This window comes from Gossypium hirsutum, chromosome D08 (genome assembly GCF_007990345.1).
Source record: "Gossypium hirsutum isolate 1008001.06 chromosome D08, Gossypium_hirsutum_v2.1, whole genome shotgun sequence".
Classification (NCBI taxonomy): domain Eukaryota; kingdom Viridiplantae; phylum Streptophyta; class Magnoliopsida; order Malvales; family Malvaceae; genus Gossypium; species Gossypium hirsutum.
Genome location: NC_053444.1, coordinates 59,735,614 through 59,758,350, shown reverse-complemented (window position 1 = coordinate 59,758,350; position 22,737 = coordinate 59,735,614). Strand labels below are relative to the sequence as shown.

Here is a 22,737-nt window from a genome sequence, read left to right as displayed (position 1 = left end):
AAATTTACGAAAAATGAAACTTAGAAATACTCACATGCAAGGATCGAACCTCAACCTTGAAAAACAATGGCGTATTAAAAAGAACCATGAAAAAGATGATGAATTTTAATTTTATGTTTTAACCCTTTCCATATTTACTATTTTAACCTTAGATTACTTAAAAATTAATAAAAAGACATACATATAAATCGTTCATATAAAAAATTATGGCATAATTGCCATTTAAAACCTTTCAATTATGTTTTTAGACCCATTTAGCCTGTATAAATTAATAGCGACTAACTTTTGTAGCTTTTACAATTTAGTCCTTATACCTTAATCAACTATTCAAACATCAAAATTAATGGATTAAACTTTAATACGACACTCTAATGATTGCGTAAATATTAAATAAATAATTTTAAGGACTCATTTAATGGAATTGTGGCCCCAAAACCACTGTTTCCAACACCATTGAAAACAGGCTATTATAGGTACTCCCTATGTTAAAGGAATGTCTTGGAGGCATTCTAAGTGGCCTATTAAATATCAATTAAACTGTGCTATCTTAGTGTTGAGAAATTTCACTTAGTGAAGTGTTTCTAATAGGATTTGGTGCAACAAGGTCAGTAGCACCTTCAAGTTTCCACATGGTAGGAATGTTAATTTCATGCCATTGTATTGTTCTTGGGATTGTGGTATGAGATCTTGAGGTATCTGTTTCTATCAAAAGGGTTTCTCCTTTTGGGTTTTGAAGTAAAGTCTTGGTATTGACTACAGAATACATAACTTTGAAGTGGAGCTGATAGACTAAAGTTAATACTTAAAATCCAAGAAGCATTTTGTAATTATGGGTATGAATTTAAAGGGTCAAAGATTACAAAATGTTTTTATCAGTTAAAGAAACCATAAACTTTTGTAGTAATTTAAATGTATTGGGCCAATACATAAGTTTGTTTCTATAGTTCCTAGTAAGGAGTCATTAAACATAATGTGTCTTTGGTCTCTTAAGACAATTAAAATTGAGGTAATTTTAGTGGCTTCAACACTAAGAGATTTGACACCGACTTGGACTAATCCAAAATGGACATATTTATTTTTTTGCTCTTTGAGTTTATTAATGACGACCTTAACTAATAATTGAATTGTTTCATATTCTTTTTGAATAGGTAAACTTCTTTCCTTTTTTTTTATAACGTAACTACAAAAGGCATTTAAAATTTTGAAATTTGTTTTCTTATAAACTTGGTTTGTTGGAACTCTCAGGAGAGTCCAATTATCAAATCTCTAGGAAACATTTTCATAATGTTTTTCTTGTTCGTTAATGGTATTATTTGAGGTTTGGTCAAACTCTTGGGATTTGTTAGAGGTAAAGTCTACAATGGTATTATTTTAGGTTTTTGTATTTCCTACAGAGGAATCTACTATCTGAATTTCTGGATTACTACGATTGCCTACAAGGATACTCTGTCCTTAACACGCCTAAACCATGACTAACTGGATTGTGTATTAGTACTCAGCAAAAATAATAATACATTAATAAATACAGTTAAACCAGAACTTAGAAATATTGAAAACAAAATTGAAGATTTCCAAACATAGAATTACTTGTTCCTCCTTGGTTATTAGACAGAACTTAAGTTTTGCTTACATAAGAGTCATAGTCTAACCATTTTTTTATAATGTAAAGCTAAAAATAATCATAGGATAATCTTGACATAATTCAATATAAGTCTCGGTGTAATTCAATGTCTTCTTCAAATATAGAAAGTGACTTTATTTGATCCACAAATAACTAATTTTCAAGACTTCAATTTTAACTCAACCGGTCTCCATGTTTTGGACTCCAACACATTCAAATATATTAAAAAAATAGCTTATACTTTATTCTAAAATTTACCAAATTTAAAAAGAGAAATGATTGTATGAAACTGTGATTTCACGTCATCCTTATCCCTTTCCAATGAGAGAATGGTAAATCAGATTTTTCCTCTTGATTTTCAGCCTTTTCCTCCTGAAAAAATTCAAATCAAACTAAAAACATTAAAAATCAAGAAAAAAAATCTGATTTGTCATTCTCCCATTAGAAAAAAATAAAGATAACATGGAATCAATCCTTCCTCCATAAAAAAATAAGGCAAATACGTCTGTTGCTGCTATTTCAACCACCACAAAATATTTTTGTTACCTTCAAATGCGTGAACTGTGTATCCTTTGTTTTGAGTTATATATATTTAATCATAGCTGGCGTTAAAACTAACTCGATATTAACAAATTTGTAGTGGCAATGGAAATTCCAAACATTGTTTATTTGTGGCAATTTAGCATATTTGCATATTCCTTATATTTTATTTGCATTCTTCACATGTTCATATATCTTTTCAAGGTGGGACTTTTTTTGTGGAAAGTAGCCATTTCTTGATATTAATTAACTTCTAACTTTATTTTGTTAATTAAAATTTCCCTTTTTATTTTGGCTAAAATGTGGCATACAAACCTTCCACCAATCTCACCATTTTGTATAATAAGATATTAAAATGCTTCTAGAAACCATTATTGTTAAGTCAATCAAAAAGCAACTTTTTTTCTAAACCCATTTGATATTTTGATTCGTTTTACTAAAAAAAATAAGGGTCGTTCAAAATTTAAGTGTTTTATTAAATCGGTGTTCAATTCAATTGTGAAATTATCAAAAAACTTTAAATTTTTAGTAAAGAACAAATATTATATTAAGGGTAGTATTGTCTTTTTGTATTTTTATATAGAAAATATATGTGCACAATGGTATTTGAACTTGAAACCTTATTGCATTTATAAGCTCAACTTTACCATTTCAAATAAAGCTCCAAGTGGGATGTGCCTCGTATTTTAGGTCATATAGACAGCGACGTTATGACGAGAAACTTTTCGACGTTGACATGAATGGAGACGTTGCGACATGGCAACGTGTTCCCCACATAAATTGAGTTTTTTTCCCCAGTTAAATTTACTATCTTTTCCCAGTTAAACTCTGATTACTCTAGGGATATTTTAGTATGATTAGACCTCTAATCTTAGCCTATTTAAAGTGGCATTGTATCCATGTTTTGTAAGGCTAATTAAGAAGGCAATTAAAGATGTAGTACTACAAGACTTTTCTTTTGGGGGCGACAAGATGTAGTCGCAGATGAGTTCTGGTGAGAGTTTTTGTGGTAATTATGGAGAGAATTTTGTATCCCTTTTGAGAGAACTCTATGAGAGTTAAGGTTTTATATTCGAGGTTTGGGTTTGTACATTTAGTACATTTAAGTTTATTTTCTCCATATTGTATTCTCGTTTATTTACTCATTTATTAAAAAGTCGAAGGCTCCTTTGCCCATAGTTTTTATCCTCTTCAGAGGAGTTTTCCACATAAAATTTGTGTATTCAACTTTCTCTACCTTTTCTCTTTTGTTGTTTATATGAGTTGATCCCCAACACTCCCATTTAATTTTTATTTCAACCTTTTATAAATTTCTTAAACTTTTTTTCACCCACATCGCCAATGTATCATAATCTAGTCCAATTTAACTTAAGATACCTTAATTTAATGGTAATGAATTTAAGTCCCACGTATATAATTAGTATTGTACTATTCAATTTTTATTGTAGTTATTTAGCTTGTAATTTTATTTTATTTTTGAAAAATTTTATTGTATATCTAGCTAAAAAGAAACAAACAGGTTGCAGATTGGCAAGGTTGGAAACTTGGGTGATGCTTAATCTTTGCTTAAAAGAAATGTTGTTAATGAGTGTTTTGTTATTATTAATTAATATGTTTTTGGTTTCATTATTGAATTTATAAAAGTAATTTAAAGAGGTTAAAAAGATAATCATATCTTTATAACAGAAAATTGAAAGTGGAAGATATTTATTCTGTCTTTACACCGTTTGTATTGTTCTCAACTATCATTAATTACAAGGACCCATTGATTTTAAGATCTAGCTATACCCAACCCACCTCTCATACCTAGAAAAACAACTCTCTCTTTTTTTAATGCAATCAATGATTGTTTTATAGTTTCTGATCATCTTCTATCATGCTTCACTTCGATTTGAAGTATCCAACTAATCAATTGCTTTTGTAGATGGTCTTGTTTGAATATGATTAGCCCTTTTCCTTTTGTAATAAGATTCTCTATTATTTTATGCTTTAATTTGTCGATCATGCCTTTTTTCCTTCCCTTTCGATTCGATCGTGTTCATATAGCTTTGCTTTCAACTTCTTTGTTTATATCCCACATTATTCTATGTAGGAAAAGCATCTGCTATAAAGTAGATTCTTGGCCTCACCTTGTTAACTAACTCTTCATGTTATAATATAAATGCCACCCATCTCATACAACATTTAAAAACTTGAACACTTTTTAATAAAAAAATTATAATTAAGTTAAATTAAACTTTAAACGGGTTAAATTCTCTCAACATTATTTTTTTATGAGATTTAAATATGAAATCTTACCTAATAAATATCGAGTTTTTCTCTCGATACAATAAATATTGATATGGTCTAAATACAGGGAATTAATTGATACCCTCATCACATTATTAATGAACCAACATTTATTTTGTCGTGAAATTTAGGTGTGTGTCTTTGAAAAGTATGATTCCTTAAAAGATATTGTATGTACTTGAATATATATAGCTCGTTTTGTTAATATCACACTTATAATGGCATTTGGTTCCCTCGCCAACTTCTCATAAATGCATTCATGCTTTTATGCCTCCCTGTGATTTATTGCAATGAAGGTAGCTAAGTCTAGGAATCTGTTCACTGTGATTGATAGTGAGAGGGTGACTGAGAGGATAATCAAATGGTTATATATACGGCGTGTCACAAGTAACTCATTTTATCGTACAAGGATAAGTTTTTACTAATATAAATGGATAGAATTTTTAACAAAATAGTTAATTTGCTCTTTGATTTAATATGAAGGGATTAATTTACCATTATTTTTGTAAAAGAGGCAACATACAATCCGATTCTTAATACTAAAACCCTTATGGTACTTTTACCTTAAGTTCTTTTAAATTCATATATTCATATCATATTCTTATAACTTTGTATGTCAGGATTTTATAGATGGGACCAGTTCCATACCATTTCAGAAATAATATTTAATGCAATACATTACAGTTACAGCCTACAATTTTAACTACTTCAATGACAGACAACAATCTAGCAGCCAGCTCTTCTGAAGATACCATTGGATAATACTGATACAATTGAATAGGTAGAGTAGTTATTTCTTAAATACACACATGGAGCAGAAACCCGTTCTTAGAATATGATGTAAGAAATGCGGGGCAACTACCATTCGGCTACTATTACCACTTGCATCCAAATGTATCGGATGTCTCGATATAAAACTACATAGATAACTACTCTAACTCTTTGGTAATGACATTTAATTGCCGGATTTTGACCAAAGAATGGAACAAGAGACTTGAGGAGCGTTGTTGTTAAAGGGATCTTGGGTGTTGACAAACAAAACATGTTAGTTGTTTTTGTATTTGTAAGAAGAATGTATGTAGGATGCTTGGTTTTGGCGTTTTCTAGTTGAACGAGTAATTATGACATTTCAAGCATAGTTGAATATTTTTTTCCAGCAGATGCAAGCTTCAATAAACAACAGGATTCAACTAATGGAATATTTCTCCTAAAAGATGCTTTAGTTAGGCATGTAGACTTTGGATAACAAAAATGATTTGGACCAAAGCTTCTGGATTTATGCGTTTATGCTTATTACATTTGGCTACAATTGTGTAATGGAATACTTGCCCATAATTCATATGTCATGTCAAGATTCTTCATGTTTAATACTGTAATCAACATTTAGAAACTGAGTTGTCATTCAAAATAAACATGTCGTGTTTGAGGTTAAGGACCAATCCTATGGTTGATTTTTTTCTTAAGTCAAATGTTTGTTTTGATAAGTTCCTTCCCCGACATTATCATGTTGTAGTTAGTAAGAATTCTAACCTTAAAACTGATGTGATTTATTTTTATTACTAAAATAACGATTTATATTTAATGCATTAATTATTTTAGTTTGTTAAATGAATCAGATGATTATATTATACATTATTTTAAAAAATTTAACAAAAATTTTTATTAATGGTGCACTATCATTATACCAAATGTTTAACGTGTTGAATTATATATGCAAACTATGTTATGGACCTATGGGATTCTTAGTTAGATTACTTGGGGGAGAAATTGTGGTGTGACAGTTAACGAGCCAGCCCATTGGGTGTTTGGGTTGGTCAGTTGGATTGAAATGGGCATGAAATTCAATTAGGAGCAAGCATGTTTAGGAAGACCATTATTCGGTTATAATCATGTTGTCAACAAGACAAGCCACCTAAAAAATGCCTATAAGCAGCTCTCCTCTCCGTTGGCCATTCCCGAGGTGGTCATCGGATGACCTACTTCCTACATGGTTTGTCTACATTCAACTTTTCGATCTTTGTAGAAGGGTTTTAATCACCTGTCTTTGAGGTAGAAGTCAACTCAGTTATCTCTATAAATAGATTATTTACATCCTTCTCCCATCCGCCTTTGTGAACAAGCTACTCGCTTTTCAAGTCACTTGTGTCTCTATACGTGAACATTCCCTTAAAAAATCTTTGGGCCACCTAAGCATGATAACTTTATACTTCAACAAGAGATTAAAGACCCAACATGCCCCACTATGCTATGCTTATCCTTTAAGCACTCCATGACGACAAAACAGGAGGAATTTCATATAAATACCCTCCAAACCTAAGAGGGAGGGACCTAAGCTCACCTAATTAGCATTCTGCCTCTGCAGCAACCCCTCATTTATATACTCTTCTGGTTCTCTGCTAGTTGAGGTGAATCGACCACCTTTGCTTCATCGCCTTCTTCTCTCTAGCTATTTCCTTTTTGAGATTTGTATGGACAAACCCCGTTTTAATTGACCTGATTGACAATTTGTTTAAATTGATTTTGGTTCATTTAGATTAGTTCAATTAAGTTGGCTTTGAGTCCTGTTTTAGCACTCGGTTAATGCAATCCATAACCGATCCACCGATTGAATCCACTTATATTTATTATATTTAAAATATATTAAGATATAGGTATTATTTAAACTACTCAAACCCAAAGCCCAATGGCCCAACATAGCCAACAACCCATTAATACCAGCCCAACATTTTAAAAGTTTTACTTAATCCAAAACCAACCAACTTAAATTTTTTTTTAAAAAAAAAACAAAAGGAAATAAAATTTTAAGCTTTGATTGTAAAAAATGATGGATTAAAATGAAATGTGGCAAACTGAAGATGAGATGTTAGATTTAGTGAGGGGCTATTGCCCATCACGTTCACCATTTTTTGCTTCAATCTTGTTGTCTTTAAAATGATAGGCTTATGGTTTTGAATCCATGAATAAAAAAAGGTTGGTGAGAGTAAAAGCAAATACAAGTAATTATGAAATGAAGAATAGCCATGTTCTCCTCGACTTCACTTTATCGGACTGCTGCCAATTTACCTTTTCTTTATTCAAACAAAGCTAGCAATTTATTTATTTTTTATACAAAATAAGGTAATATTTATTTTTTGGATTCCAGTAATCCACTCCCTGACATAGACATGCAATATGACCCCCACTTTGATTTTAAATCAAATGTTTATTTTTTTTATTCTCATTTCCCATCTTCAATGAATTAGGAATTAAAAAACAGACCCACCAAAATAAATAAATTATATATACAACTTTTCAAATATAACTATAATAAATTTACGATTTTTTTTTTATTTACACATCCTGACAAAACTAAATTACTATTTCACACACTACAATTTAAACCTGCTATATGGATTTTGGGATAAACACAAAGGTTTTCACTACTTTTTACTTAAATAAGTTAAATTTTGTGAATTGTGTCTTAATTCAATAGGTATGAATGTTGTTATCAATGTAGGAGGATGTAAGTTCAAGTGCCCTTCTATTTATGGGTTGGAAAATGACTATGGGTAGTTCTAGGCATTGTGTCAACAAAAGCAGATATGATCAGAACCTACAATGAAATTGTTTAAAAATATATATAAGTTAAACTTTTATCATATCCAAATAAAAAGAAATTTTATTTTTAATTTATATTAAATAAATTCATAATAGCCCAATTATGAAAGTGTTTCTATTTTAGTCACTCAACTATAATTTTTTTTATTTAAGCACTAATAATTTTAAATTTTAATTTTCTTAGTCCCACTATCGTTAACTTGGAAAGGTGAAGTCATCTTTTATAGGTATAATAATAATTTTAACCCTCCAATATTTATATATTCTTTTAATTGTGTTCTAATTCTAAAAAAAGTAATAAATTTTGAACCTCGAAGGTTTGTACATTCCATCAATTTATTCCTAATTCTAAAAAATAAAAAAATTTATTCAAACTATTTTCGATCAAAATTCTGAACTTTTATAAACTGAAAAACATTTAAGTATATATAAGATAAAAAAAATTGAAAACATTAGTGAAGAGCATTTTGATTTATGATTTATTTATATATTTTTAATGTATTTTTATCAAAAATTAATTTTTAATAATTTTCTCTTTTTTATTTTGAAAACTTTAGAATTATGGTTAAATGGATAGGTTGCAAAATGTAAAGATCTAAATTTATTAAAATTTTAAAATTATGACTAAAATATTAGAATGTTTAAACATTGAAGAGCTAAATTTATTAGTATTTGATTAACAATTAAGTAGCAATTAGTGATTAAATGAATTAAGAAAGTATAGAATAATTTAAAAAAGAGTTGGGATTAAGCTGGTTCTTATCTTAAAGTTAAGTTGTTTAATATTAAATAGAGGTTTGGTAGTCAAAGGTTGTGGTCCATCCATTATCAATATCACCCATTTTCCAAAAATTTAATTTCCTTCTTTTGAAATTTTCAAAAGAAAGCTCTGCCTTTATTTTATTTTTGTTAATGAAAAAGGAATATTATGTAGTAATTTTAATTTTAACAAATTAAATAATTGAAAAAGAGATGGTGGTTTCAGATCTAATTTGATTTCTCCAAATTATTCCAAAATCGCCTAACAAATTTACACCACATAGTAATAATAAAAGGAACGTGATATAATAATATGCCTTTCACATGGTTTGTTCTATTCTTCATACTAATGTGTTCAATCAAATCAACACAATTTCGAGTGCCCAAAGTTTATTATATCTTTTACGTGATTAATAATTTAATAATTTAACATCGGGCTTTCTTCATTAAAATTTTCTAACTATTTATTTTATGCAAATAAGTTTACGATAGATTATTAAAATTATAATGCAATGAGCAGTTCAGTACCTATCACAATAAATAAGGCATTTTAGTCCTTATAGTGATTAAAATGTTTAAATATAGCAGAGGTCTTTCTACTCTTATGAAATTTTAATTTTAATTTCCGACATATTTGAGTCCTTATATCTTTTTTATTTAATAATCTTAACCTATTCGTCTAATTTTACAATTATAAAAAAACTTTTTTAGTCCTCAACATTTATATTTTTTTATCAATTTTATCCTTGTTTTTTAAAACTATATAAAATTATTAAAAATTGATTTTTGTTATAAAATAAAGAGAGATGGAGAGAACAAAGAATAAAGAAAATATGAAAGCAACAGTGAATGAACTTTATTGATCAAAATGGATGATTACAATGCTTCATCAAAGTCTCTATTTATAGGGATAAGAAGTATAAAAGAAATAGAGATCTAAGTCTAATAACTATTAGAATTTAAAGTATATCAAAACTTTATCTTTATCATGACGGACATCCACTTAATAAGATATTCATAACACTCCCCCTTGGATGTCCATTGGTAGATAATGTGCCCCGTTAAAACCTTATTAGGAAAAACCCTGTGGGATAAAAAACCTAACGAAGGAAAAAGAGTACACAATCTTCTATTACAAGCTGCCTCGTTAAAAACCTTTACCGGGAAAACCCAATGGGACTAAACCTTGATTAAAGGAAAAGAGTACAACTTGTTTTTAGACCCCCCTGATGGCAACATTACATTACATCTTTGAGTCGACACATTCCAATCTTGTGTAGTAGTAGTCTTTCAAATGTTGAAGTTGGCAATGCCTCAGTAAAAAGATTTGCTAAATTCTCACTAGAACGAATTTGTTGAACATTTATATCACTTCTTTTCTCAAGATTATGGGTGAAGAATAATTTTGGTGAAATATGTTTTGTTCTGTCACCTTTGATATAGCCACCATTCAATTGAGCTATATATGCTGCATTATCTTCGTATAAGATAGTTGACATCTTTTCCTGTAAAGGCAAATTACATACCTTCTGGATATGTTGGGTTAATAACATTAGCCACACACACTCTCGACTTGCCTCATGCATTGCAATTATTTCTACATGATTTGAAGAAGCAGTAACTAATGTTTGCCTTGTTGAACGCCATGATATGACAATATCCCCACATATAAATAAATATCCTGTTTGAGATCGACCCTTATGTGGATCCGATAAGTATCCAACACCAGCATAGCCGACTAATAGGGATTTTGAATCATTTGAATAAAATAACCCCATATCAATAGTCCCTCTGAGATATCTAAATATATGTTTAATTCCATTTCAATGTCTACGTGTTGGAGAAGAACTGAATCTTGCTAACAAGTTTACAGCGAAAGCTATATCAAGTCTTGTGTTGTTTGCAAGATACATCAATGCCCTATGGCACTTAAATATGGTATTTTAAGACCAAGAAACTCTTCACCATCCTCGCAAGGACGAAATTGATCTTTATTCACATCTAACGATCGTACAATCATCGAAGTACTTAATGGGTGTGTTTTATCCATGTAAAATTTATTTAATATCTTTTCCGTATAAGTTGATTGATGAACATGAATTTCATCTTTTAAATGCTCGATTTGTAAGCCAAGACAAAACTTTGTTTTTCCAAGATCTTTCATCTCAAATGCTTTCTTTAAACAAATTATTGTATTTTGGAGCTCTTCAGGAGTTTCAATAATATTTAGATCATCAACATAAACAACAATTATCACAAAATTTGATCCAAACTTTTTTCTAAAGACACATGGACAAATTGGATCGTTTTTGTAACCTTCTTTTAATAAGTATTCACTAAGACGATTGTACCACATACGTTCAGATTATTTTAATCCATATAAACTTTTCTTTAATCTGATCGAACAATTTTCCTGAGAAACTCTATATCCTTCAGGGATTTTAAATCGTTCAGGGATTTTCATATAAATTTCAGTATTAAGTGTGCCATACAAATAGGCTGTAACAACATCCATTAGATGCATGTCAAGTTTTTCACGTACTGCCAGACTAATAAGATATTTAAACGTGATTACATCCACCATAGGAGAATGTCTCTTCATAATCAATGACGGGCCTTTGCAAAAATCTTTATGCTACAAGTCGTGCTTTATATCTTACGACTTTATTTTTTTCATTTTGTTTTTGCACAAATACCCATTTATATTCTACCGACTTTACACCTTTAGGTGTTTGGACTATAGGCCTAAAAACCTCACTTTTAGAAAGTGAATTCAATTCTGCTTGAATTACATCTTTCCATTTTGGCTAATCTTTTCTATTTCTACATTCATCAATAGATTTAGGCTCAGGATCATCATTTTCTTTTTCTACTTCAATAGTAACATTATATGCAAATTTGTTGTCGAAAACTATATTTTTTCGGTTTCATCTTTTCCCCGAAGTTATATGACTTATCGAGATCTCTTCGTTATCATCATTTTTAAGTACCTGAATTCGTTCTAGGGTTTTATGATTATAATTATTCATATCTTTGGCCTCTTCTTGAGAACTTGTCTCCATAATATAATCATCTTGAGTATTTGCTCCTTTCCTTTTACGAGAATTTTTATCTTTTGAACCAACCGGTCTTCCACGCTTCAGGCACGAATTACTTTCTTTTGCACTAACAGTTTGCCCTATTGGGATATCAATTCATATTGGAGAATTTTCACCTGGTATGTGAGATGTTGTAATTCTCTTTAGGTTAGTAAATAAATCTGGCAGTTGATTGGTGATATTTTGCAAATGTATGATCCTTTAAACTTTTTATTCACATTGACTAGTAGAGGATCTAATTGAGATAATGATGATTCATTCCATGTAATTTCTTTTACCAACTGTATTTTCACATGGAGGTTAGATTGAGACAGTTTGGGCTTCTTTCTATCTCCTTTAGTGAGGATGATCAAAGCTTTGTGTGTTTCCTTTCCTTGATAACCGATGGAGATTCCCTTGCTAAAAGTAGCTTTTGAAGGCTAGCTTGAAGTTAATAGGTTTGTTTTCCCTTTTTTTGTGTTATATTGTGTTGGTTTCTTTTTTCTTTTTCTAGGGGGCACATAGCTCAATCGAGTTGCCCACGATAGCAAGGGACAAGAAATAGCTTTAGGAATCAATGGTTTTTAAGCAAGCTTTGTGTAACACCCATAACCTATATTTGTCCCCGGAACAGGGTCACAGAGCATTACCAAAATTTACAGACTCAAATACAAACATTTCATATCATTTTACATTCATATCATAAAACAATCATAATCACTCATATTGTCCCTTATATGAGACCTCGAGGCCCAAAATACACATTAAAATTAAATCGGGACCAAACTAGAAACTCAAAAAAATTTTCAGAAAATTTCAAAATTTTTTCCAAGGTGTAGGGGACACAAGCCCGTAGTATAGACCGTGTGTCACACACAGCTAAGATACACACTTGTGTCTCTGCCTGTGTGGACGAAATTAGGTCATTTCCAAGGCCACATTTCTCACCTAATTTGTCTTCCACCTACATTAACACTTTAACACATTCACAAGCCAATACAAAACATTCAAATCAAGCCAAAACTAGGTCATATGCATGACATATCAATACATATGTTTAACTATCCAATTTACTAAAATAACCATACATACATATTGGCATATTTTACCATTTATATCATCACAAACCAATCACTAACATGTCTATATGATTTTCTACATTCATCCATTTTAAATACACACCAAACATATTAAGGCCATTTTTACATATCAAAACATAAATTTACAAGTCATACCAATGACTAGTTTTCAACCAAACACATGCATATATACATGCCATCATTGGCCAAATTTAGCCTATACATGCTATCATAACCAAAAGTAATTTAATATTTATACCGAAATGAGCAAAGGATAGTGTGATGATGCTCCGACCAACTTCCAACCAATTCGAGCCTCCGAGGTACTATAAATAGGAAAAATAAAACAGAGTAAGCTTTTAAGCTTAGTAAGTTCGTATAACGGGAAATTAACTTACCATTCTTTTACATCTAATGTAAGCATACAAAATACATCAAAAGCAATTTGGCTAATAGCCTAAACACATACTTCATCAAACATGTTAGTCATTTATTTCACATGAATATCTAAAAAAAATGTATGAGCTCATCAAATATCAAATTCCCATTTATTTCGTGTATATACGAATAATGATTCATTTCAAATTCATATATTTTCTCATGTCAGGATTTTGCCCGTTGAATCATTTAAAATGTCAATGGATACACGAGTAGTACACACAAGGTGTACAAAACTATAATCCGTCAATTCATATACATGAATGCTCATGCAAACATGAAAACGGGAAGCTTTTTTGAGTCATATAACGAGAAACTCATGTGAGTCATGTAACAAGAAGGTCATTCGAGCCATAATCGGAAAGTTCAAGCGAGCCAATATCGAGAATCTCCGGAGAGCCAATTAATCGGGAAGCTTATAAAAGAGCCTTTAATCGGGAAGCTCCGAAGAGCCATATATCAGGACGCTCATAAGAGCTGCAGTGTGTCTACAACACATGCATGATCACAACCAATCGGAATGCTTCAAAGAGCTATTAATGGGAAGCTCGCAAGAACCATTTAACGAGAAGCTCATGAGAGCTAATAATGGGATGCTCTTTTGAGTTATTGTGTGTCTACAACACATGCATGATCACAACCAATACGAGAACCCTGTATCTATCGAATTTCATTTATTCAAACGGGACTTAATGCTTATCGGTCATTGTCAGATATGTGATTAATTTTATATACATAGCAATAATACAATCACATACATACAATTCAATTTAACATTTAAACATACGATTTAATTATACAAACTTACCCCGACAAGTGTTCGTGTACACAAAATCTACCAATCTGACATTTTTTCTTTTCCTCGATTTAACATCGTATTTGGTCTATCCGGATCTATATGAATGAATTTAACATTAATTTAATACAATTCATATTCAATTCAATCCAATACACATCTTTGGCAAAATTACCATTTTGCCCTTATACTTTTAATTAATTACGATTTCGTCCCTAGGCTCGGAAAATGAAATTCATGCAATTTAATCCTTATTCCAAACCTAGAAAATTTATATATATCAATAGCAGCCTATGAATTCCATAAAATTCAAAATTTTCCATGAATTCAACATCTTTTCAATTTAATCTCTAAATCATTATTTCATCAAAATTCTTTAACAAAATACTTTTAAATACCCAATAACATCTCAAATTCATCATCTAATAACTAAAATCATATAAAATCATCAATGGTAACTTCCAAAACTTTCAATAAAATCAAAAACTAAGGTAAAGGTTACTTGAACCTAATTGTAACAATCTCAAAAACATAAAAATTTCAAGAAACAGGTAAGGATTTGACTCACATGAAGCAAAAATTGCACCAGCTTAACCCCTCTCTCCCATGGCTGTTCTTGGCCGAATTTTATGAGGAAATGTCTAGAAAATCTTTAATTCCAATTTTATTTCATTTTAATTTGGCAAAATTTACAATTTTGCCATTAATTGGTTTTATTTTATTAATTTCCTATGTTATGCCGCCTCAGCCATTTACTTTAGGCATATTTATGCCTTAAGTCCTCCTTATTTAATGGTTAAGCTATTTAATCACTTAATTATTATAATTAATAAATTTTGCACCTTTTTTTTAATTTAGTCCTTTTTAATAAATTAGACATGTAATCGGTAAAATTTCTTAACGAGATTTTCATACGATATTCCTATCATACTATAGACCATAAAATAATATTAAAATAAATTTTCTTTCGACCTCGGACTTGTGGTCCCGAAACTACTGTTCCAATTTCACTGAAAACGGGCTGTTACACTTTGCGCACCTTGTTTCGATTTTGATATTTGATCTTTCTTAATTTGATATGACAAATTAGGTTTTCCCGGTACACTTAAGGAGCTTATTCTAAAGCAAAGTAACGTTTTTTTCGTAGTTTTTAGGTTTTAAGTTAATAAGTGTAAATATCTCGTTTTTACTCATTTTGAGACCCAAATTGGCCAAAAAGTGTCATTACGGGCCCTAACATATGGTTGAGTGATATAGAGACGTGCTAGAGGCTAAAATTGAGCAAGAATGACACCAAAGGAGAAGCAATAATAATTATTTTATTTTATAATATTAGAAATCACCATACCCACAATATACGTGGAGAAAATAAATATTTGACATATAAATATTATAAAGAAAAATACATAAAAAGAATTAGTTGATGTTCATATTATATATAAAGGAGTTATTAGTTTCAAATATTTTTAACATAATGATATATGCAAAATATATATTTTATTATATAATTACATATTTATTAGCTTTATTTTATGAATAAAAGAGTTATTAATTAAAAAGATGAATTAAAATAAAAAATGAAAACTATATTTCTTAATTAAAAAAACTTGAAACAGTATGAAATAAAAATTACAAATTGTTTAGTAAAGGGGAATTGAACCTGGGTCTCGATGATAAAATCATTATTATTTAACCATTTAATTAAGAAAGTTAATATGTTAAAAACATTCATTAAAAAGAAAAAAGAAGAAGCTTAAAAGAACATGAAATAAAAAAATATAAATGTGAGTGGGAGAAGAATCGAACCTAGGATTCAAGGACAAAACCACCAACATTTGACCATCCGATCAAAAAAATTGATTACATTAAAAAAGTCCAAAATTACAACTTAAAGGTAAATCGCATCTAACTGGACACCAGTACAAAAAACACACCCTCTTAAAAAGGCCTATTTCCCTAAATAAAATTAAAAAAAATTAACAGATTCAGCTAATTTAGCCAAGTTTATGCATTAACAATAATTTTAAATTAAAGTAAAATGAAAAATGCTTTTTGGGAATTTCACATTTTTAATGTTTTTGAATATTTTCTTTTCCTTTTTCTCTGGCAAAGCAAAAACATTATATTAAGAAGCCAATAAGAAAGTTAATGCTAGGTTAAACCCAACTTTATATTTTTAATTTTCTTTTCTAGACAATTTCTTCAAGCTTTGGCAACCTAATTTTACTTACCATTTACTCAAAATGATATATGCCCCACTTTCATTGTCCTTTAAAAAAATGAAAAAAGAAAAATAATTTACCCACTTTCTTTTTTAAATTAAATTTTTTATCTACATGATTCCAACCAAACACAAATATCATTATCCTAACATAGTAAAATAATTAATGATTACAAATAATAATATTTCATTAAAGCCCTCATTATTGAATATTTCCTTTTCCATTATTTTATTAATCTTATAAAAGTTAAATTAGCTTGACAATAAAAGCAAAATAAAAATAAAAAACATTTCTTTATTATATTTCATCATTTTCCTTTCATTTTTATTTTTCTTTCTCTAAAAAAAATAAAGTTCAAAAAGAATTTTGGTAGCCCTCCATAGTCTGTGTATGAGTTTAAACTGAAAGGAAACTTGTTTTAGCTCCAAAATCAATTTTCAAAACCTGTGTTAGTGCCAAAAACTAAATCTTTTGCTGAGTTTCAAGTTAAAAGTTGATATCTTTCAACTTTGTCTGTTTTGGGTTCTTTTTTATTGTTAAAAATTAGCCTTGTTTTTAGCTGGTTGAGCTTAAAATCCAAATGCGTTTTTGATAAAATCTCAGAAAGTTTTTAGTTTTAACTATGGAGTCAAGAGAAGCTGTTACTAATACTAATATTAGTACTAATACTATCACCACCACCACCACCACTACTACTACTACCACTGCTGGCGTAACGGTGGTAGGATCCGATGCTCCATCGGACTACCACATAGCTCCAAGGTCTGAAAACTCGACCCAAAATCCTAACCCGGCTCCTGGATCCGCTCCGCCGCAGATTCCTCAACAACCGGCGGCTCAACAAGTCCCTCAGCCTGTTGTGGTGCCGGGGATGCCCTTGAAGAAGAAGAGGGGAAGACCTAGGAAGTATGGACCGGATGGTTCAGTCACTATGGCGCTCTCTCCAAAGCCTATATCAACGGCTGCCCCACCTCCAGTAATCGATTTTTCAGCCGGGAAGAGAGCGAAAGTGAAGTCGCCGATATCGTTTCCGAAGACTAAGTACGAGCTGGAGAATTTAGGTGAGGAACTATTAGTCATTTTTGGTGCATACCCTTTTCGAGTTCCAATTGATTTTTCTGGTTCTTTCCATCTTTAAAAGATGGATTGTTTCACTTCAGGTTGTTTTAAAGTGTTTTTAGTGTGTAGGGAGAAAGGGGTGGGGTGTCGAGTTATGATAGTGTTGGTGTTGGGTAGAAGTGGGACCTGAGAACCGTGACTAGATATGGCCCTAGTTGAGAGATCTCCTGATAAGTGCGTGTGTGTGTGTGTGTGTGTGGTGGTAGTTTGTGAAGGATAGTGAGAGTTTTTATGGGGTTGGTAATATGGGAATGATGGAATCTTCTTGTTCCTACTGTCCTTTGCCACTTGGCATGCTTTATTGGAACTAATTTTTGTGTGTGTGTAAGGTACCCCTCTTTAAGCACCTGCTTAAATCTGCCAAGTGATGATGAAGAGACTTGGATATGAAACCTGTCTGCTATTTGCTGGCTGATATTATTACTAGATGGGGGAGAGCCATAAAGTTTGCTTTTATGCTTTGCCTTGTGTTGTTGGCTATATGTCAGTTTGTGTGATTCTTTCCACCATGTGGTGAGTATGAATGTATACGGGGCTTGGTTTTTGATTACTTGCATCTACTTTCTTTGATTTCAGCTGTGCTCTTATCTTTTGAGCTTTGAATTAAATGTTAACAATACACCGGCATTTGTGTTGTTACTAGTTTAATTCTCTGGTTTGTCCTCCAACCTACCTAAGTTGTAGGGAGCACAGCTTGAGTACCATGCCTTTAGATAAGTTTTATGGACTCCCCTGGATGCTTATAATAGTCTTGCAGGATTTGAGCTAGGCAATGACCTTTGAGACATCGATGCTTCTTGTTGTTGGTTTCCTGGTTTGACTAAAATGCGTCGATCATGATACTTTGTAGGACGCTTACTATTAATGCACTCTAAGGGCGTAGCACGTCCCTTCCAATGTGTGCATGGAAGAAGAAGATCTTGAGATCTTTTTGGTAGAATTTTTGTTTCTATTAAACCATTTGTGTTCTCCATTGTTTGATTTTCTCTTTTTCCTTTCCATTCAATTTGATTCTGTTCTCTTGAAGGATGCCTCATCAATGTCCATCTTTGAATAATTATCGTCTGTAATAAATATAAGCTAAAAGTAAAATTTGAGAGGGCATCTTATTTTAGGTCTCACAGTTAAGTAACCTCTGAATAAAGAAAGAAAGTTTTCAACTACTGGGTATCTAATATCTACAATATCAATAATAGTAAGAGTTATGATGTTTTTTATAGTACAAACTTTCTGAGTTAATCCTTGAACTTCCGGATTATTGGAATATTGAGCTTAATACTGTTCATAGGTTTGGTTTATCAGGAGGATCTCTTTCAGAGAGACAACTCCTACATCTGGTTTCTGGCTTGGTAAGACTTTGCTTTTTGTAGGTGAATGGGTTGCATGCTCTGTTGGTGGTAATTTTGCGCCACATATCATCACTGTTAATGCTGGTGAGGTATGATGTTAACATAGCTGTTATCTTGAAGTTAACTTACATTCTCAATAAAGGTTGGGTGAACTTCTATTTAGAAAATATATGGTTTGAGAATACTGTTTTGTCATCATGATGTTTAGCCAATATCAAGGGAAAAAAACTTGTTAATATAGTACAATGGTGATTCTTTTTTGTTGCTTTAGGATGTCACGATGAAGATTATATCATTTTCCCAACAAGGGCCTCGAGCTATATGCATTCTTTCTGCAAATGGAGTGATCTCAAGTGTCACTCTTCGTCAACCTGATTCTTCCGGAGGTACATTGACATATGAGGTAATACACTGTTTCTCTTCGATCCTAGATTGGTTACAATGTCACTTTTTGAGTTGTCTAGCTCTTAAGGAACTGTTCATACAATTGTTGTTTTGAAAGTTGAATACTCGGTGAACATATAATTTGCTTATAGTTTATTGATTAATGCTTTAATGAAGGATAAACTTAAATTGTTGCCTTTCTAGAAATTTTCTTGATAAACAGTTGTCAAATATTACATGTGATGTGCACAAGCGAGTACATAAGCAATTTGTTACGGGTTACGTCTTTTCCTTCCAGAGTTACGTGATGGTCTGAGCTTTCAATGTCGATTTATGCTTGCCATTACCTATACTTGTTATTTCTATTTAAGAAAACTTTTGAGCTAAGCCGTGTTTGTCACGATAACCAATATTTGCTTTGGGTACAAATATAATGCTATCCCAATTATTCAGAATAATTGTTTCAAAAGTTACAATCAAAGGATAAAGTCTTTCTTTTATGGTAGACATTGGGCTATGTTTTAGTACGAGTCATCAGGCTTATTCGCTTTCTGCTGACGGTTTACTAGTTGAAGTGGATTTGCCGTGAGCATCTTTACTCATGCGCTAATTTGCTAAATCCGGTGATTGGAATTAGTGGCTGCCTGAAGATCATGCATTTTGGCTGGAATATGTCATTGATCTGCCTTAATCTACTTGCTTAATCTGCATATATCTGCAGTTTGTTTCTTTTATCATTCATCAGCAAACATCTTATTTCTTCTCAAATTTCTTGCAGGGTCGTTTTGAGATACTGTCCTTGTCTGGTTCGTTCATGCCTAATGACACTGGAGGAACAAGAAGCAGATCGGGTGGGATGAGTGTGTCATTAGCGAGTCAAGATGGACGTGTTGTAGGTGGCGGAGTTGCTGGTCTCCTAGTAGCTGCTGGCCCTGTGCAGGTTTGACTTCTGTTTTGTCAGTGCCACTGAAACCCTGGTGAAGACAGAAGCTCTAAATTTCTTACTTTTGGTTGTTTCTGAACCAGGTTGTGGTGGGCAGCTTTCTAGCAGGGAACCAACATGAGCAGAAGCCTAAGAAACAGAAGGATGAGTCTTTTTCAGTTGCCACACCAGTGGCTGCCGTTCCTGTTTCCAGTGCGGATCCAAAATCAAACATCACTTCATCATTCTGCAGCGAGATTTGGTCTCCGTTGCCTTCTGATTCAAGGAATAAACCGACCGACATAAATGTATCTTTGCCTGGAAGCTAATCTAAATTTCCCAACCTTAAGGTTCCAATACTGACACCACAGGCAATCAAAGTAAATTTGATGAATCCCATTCCACCTTGTTTTACGTGTAAGCTTATTTAGCTTCTCACCAGTACCAGCATGTTCATGTTCCTTGGGGTTTATTTACCCTATTTATTTGTCACCATTAGTTTAGTCTAGTCAGGTGATTAGATAGCCTTATCCAGCTGTTGTGTCAAGTAGAATATTTAGAATGTAATGTTTACTGAGAGAGTTGGCCTTTCCTCGAAGTGATGATGGATTTGTTTATGGCTTGTTTATGTAGCTTCAACTCAGTTCTATTTCTGACCGATTCAAGTGACTCAGCTTCAAATGCATTTTAGACAACAATATCAGCAGAAAACCATGAGTCTGCTATTATGAAAAAATTGTAAATCAAATGACTAATTCTAAAACTGTGCAAATAAACCAAATACGATATAAAAATTTTATTACAGCTATCATCCCATTTGATAGGGAAATACTAAAGAACACTAACCGAGGCCTGCTCCTGCATCTGTGCAAGGTGCATCTGCCTTGATACGTGGTCTGACAATACGATCAATGAGTCCATATTCAAGGGCTTCTTGAGCATTGAAGCGTTTCATCCTACTTAAGTCCTTTTTAATCTGCATGCACAAATTCATCGCTATTCTGTTTCGATAAATAAAACGGAGATTTCATGTGAGTGTTTCCAGTTTATCTAGTGCCCAACTGAAAGGCAAGACCGGATATTGGAAATACACAAATGAATCAAACAGAAAGAGAGGATTGTGATTCACTATTGAGCTTTGAGCTGTTAACATACCTTCTCAACAGACTGGCCTGTGTTCATAGCTAGCTCATTGAAAAGGTGCATGAAAGAATTTTTAGTGGGCTTGGGAAAGAAAACAAAGTATTCATGCAATATTCAAAATCTAGTACAGACTTCAAGTATATATCCATAACAGATTGCCGAACCACTTTGAAACCCGAAAGTGATTAATATAACAGCAGGATGATAAAATTCGTTTAAGATTTTACTCACCAGTGCATTCCATAAATCAACCCATTGCCAAGTTCCTTCACCAGGAACTCCATCATTCCAACTCGCGACCTTGTTGGTTTAGAATTTCGAGTTCTGCAGATAACAAAATTCACAATCATCAACAGGATTTCAAAGAAATAATTGGAAACTTGAATTTAGAGATTTCGTGTATTATCCATTGAGACTACATGAGATAAAGCTTCCCATTTCCATGAACAAGAAATAAATAAGATACAACAACAATCATGGCGTAAACACAAACAGGTAGGTGTAGCAGATACACAATAGTCATCAAACATGATAAACTGATTAAATAACATGCTTAAAGGAGCAAGCTTTGTACCAAAACTTATCAAACATAACAATTAAAAAGATGCCCTTTTTTCTTTTCCTTGTTACCAAAATAAAACTCAAGAAAATACAAACAAAAATTCCAATTTATAAACTGTAAAGTTGCTGTGGATTGACAGACCCATAGTCAAATTGAATAGGAACAATTCCAAATCTCCAATATCAAGCCAATGAGAAGATGAAGCTAATAGTAAGAGATAAATGATAATAAACCAAATTACAGAGTAAGACCATAAACAAACAATTACCCGCATTGGAGGCTTTTATTAATTCTGCTAAAGAAGTCTGCAGTCAAGTTTGGTCTCCCAGTTGCAAACAAACCTTTGAAAGATGGGAATTTAGGGGGAAAGGTTTAAAATTTAGGGTATATAAAAAATGGGGGTTAGAGCATAGAGTGGAGGGAAGGAGCATACAGGGAGATTGAAGCTTCAAACCAGAGTAAAGCTTAGTCCCACAACTGCAAAACAAGAAAATAGAAAAATACCATGTCATGTACGTATAAAACTACACAGGATATGTATTATACAGAGAAGAAAGAGAACCTGAGAGAAGGGTGATGAAGATTTGTATTAAGAGAGATTGCCATTGTTTTGGGGGACCTTGAAGACTACGACAGTTTTTATTCGGAAAATTAATAGACTGGGAGAAGGTTCGATGATTTAGCGAGGATCTGATCTGATGAATGCGCTACTGTCGTAGATATGTTCATGAAAATCTCTGCCGCTTGATTAGATTTAGATATAATAAAGGGAATATTTGCTCAATAATTGTGAGAAACTAGTCTTGCAGGTTAAAATCAAACTATTTAGTATTAAAAATT

General features: G+C 31.9%; 2 protein-coding genes and 1 long non-coding RNA gene across 13 annotated transcripts; 1 reads left to right on the top strand and 2 right to left on the bottom strand.

The window, feature by feature from the left end:
- Positions 1-12,853: 12,853 nt before the first annotated feature.
- Positions 12,854-14,803, bottom strand: LOC121219893 (uncharacterized). The gene is made up of 3 exons (XR_005916947.1): positions 14,765-14,803; positions 14,209-14,294; positions 12,854-13,288 (listed from the first exon to the last, which is right to left on the bottom strand). It is a non-coding gene; the product is annotated as an uncharacterized lncRNA (long non-coding RNA).
- A 1,922-nt stretch (positions 14,804-16,725) lies between these two features.
- Positions 16,726-20,845, top strand: LOC107941635 (AT-hook motif nuclear-localized protein 1). The gene is made up of 5 exons (XM_016875204.2): positions 16,726-17,479; positions 18,908-18,975; positions 19,158-19,289; positions 20,049-20,210; positions 20,297-20,845. The coding sequence occupies exons 1-5, from the start codon at positions 17,041-17,043 to the stop codon at positions 20,519-20,521; spliced, it is 1,026 nt and encodes a 341-aa protein (XP_016730693.1). The 5' UTR covers positions 16,726-17,040; the 3' UTR covers positions 20,522-20,845.
- On the bottom strand, positions 19,688-22,661 carry LOC107941637 (ATP-dependent Clp protease proteolytic subunit-related protein 2, chloroplastic). Of its 11 annotated transcripts, none has more exons than XR_005916942.1 (6): positions 22,460-22,651; positions 22,331-22,374; positions 22,166-22,238; positions 21,567-21,659; positions 21,039-21,376; positions 19,688-20,866 (listed from the first exon to the last, which is right to left on the bottom strand). XR_005916942.1 is itself a non-coding variant. In XM_041098616.1 (6 exons), the coding sequence occupies exons 3-6, from the start codon at positions 21,577-21,579 to the stop codon at positions 20,763-20,765; spliced, it is 276 nt and encodes a 91-aa protein (XP_040954550.1). In that variant the 5' UTR covers positions 21,580-21,659; positions 22,166-22,374; positions 22,460-22,661; the 3' UTR covers positions 19,688-20,762. The 11 variants fall into 11 exon arrangements, 6 of the variants coding, with proteins under 6 accessions (XP_040954550.1, XP_016730700.1, XP_016730695.1 ...); XR_005916946.1 differs by having other exon boundaries at positions 21,039-21,193; positions 22,460-22,650; XR_005916945.1 differs by having other exon boundaries at positions 19,688-20,911; positions 21,039-21,168; positions 22,460-22,649.
- Positions 22,662-22,737: the final 76 nt, after the last annotated feature.

Bases quoted from the DNA above. Each gene is read 5' to 3' on its own strand.
- LOC107941635 (XM_016875204.2), top strand. From the start codon at position 17,041: ATGGAGTCAAGAGAAGCTGTTACTAATACTAATATTAGTACTAATACT. The intron at 18,976-19,157 runs GTATGATGTTAA...TTGTTGCTTTAG, and splicing joins TCACTGTTAATGCTGGTGAG to GATGTCACGATGAAGATTAT. The intron at 20,211-20,296 runs GTTTGACTTCTG...TTTCTGAACCAG, and splicing joins TAGCTGCTGGCCCTGTGCAG to GTTGTGGTGGGCAGCTTTCT.
- LOC107941637 (XM_016875205.2), bottom strand. From the start codon at position 22,503: ATGGCAATCTCTCTTAATACAAATCTTCATCACCCTTCTCTCAG. The intron at 22,375-22,459 runs GTTCTCTTTCTT...CTTGTTTTGCAG, and splicing joins CTTCATCACCCTTCTCTCAG to TTGTGGGACTAAGCTTTACT. The intron at 22,239-22,330 runs GTATGCTCCTTC...CATCTTTCAAAG, and splicing joins TTTGAAGCTTCAATCTCCCT to GTTTGTTTGCAACTGGGAGA.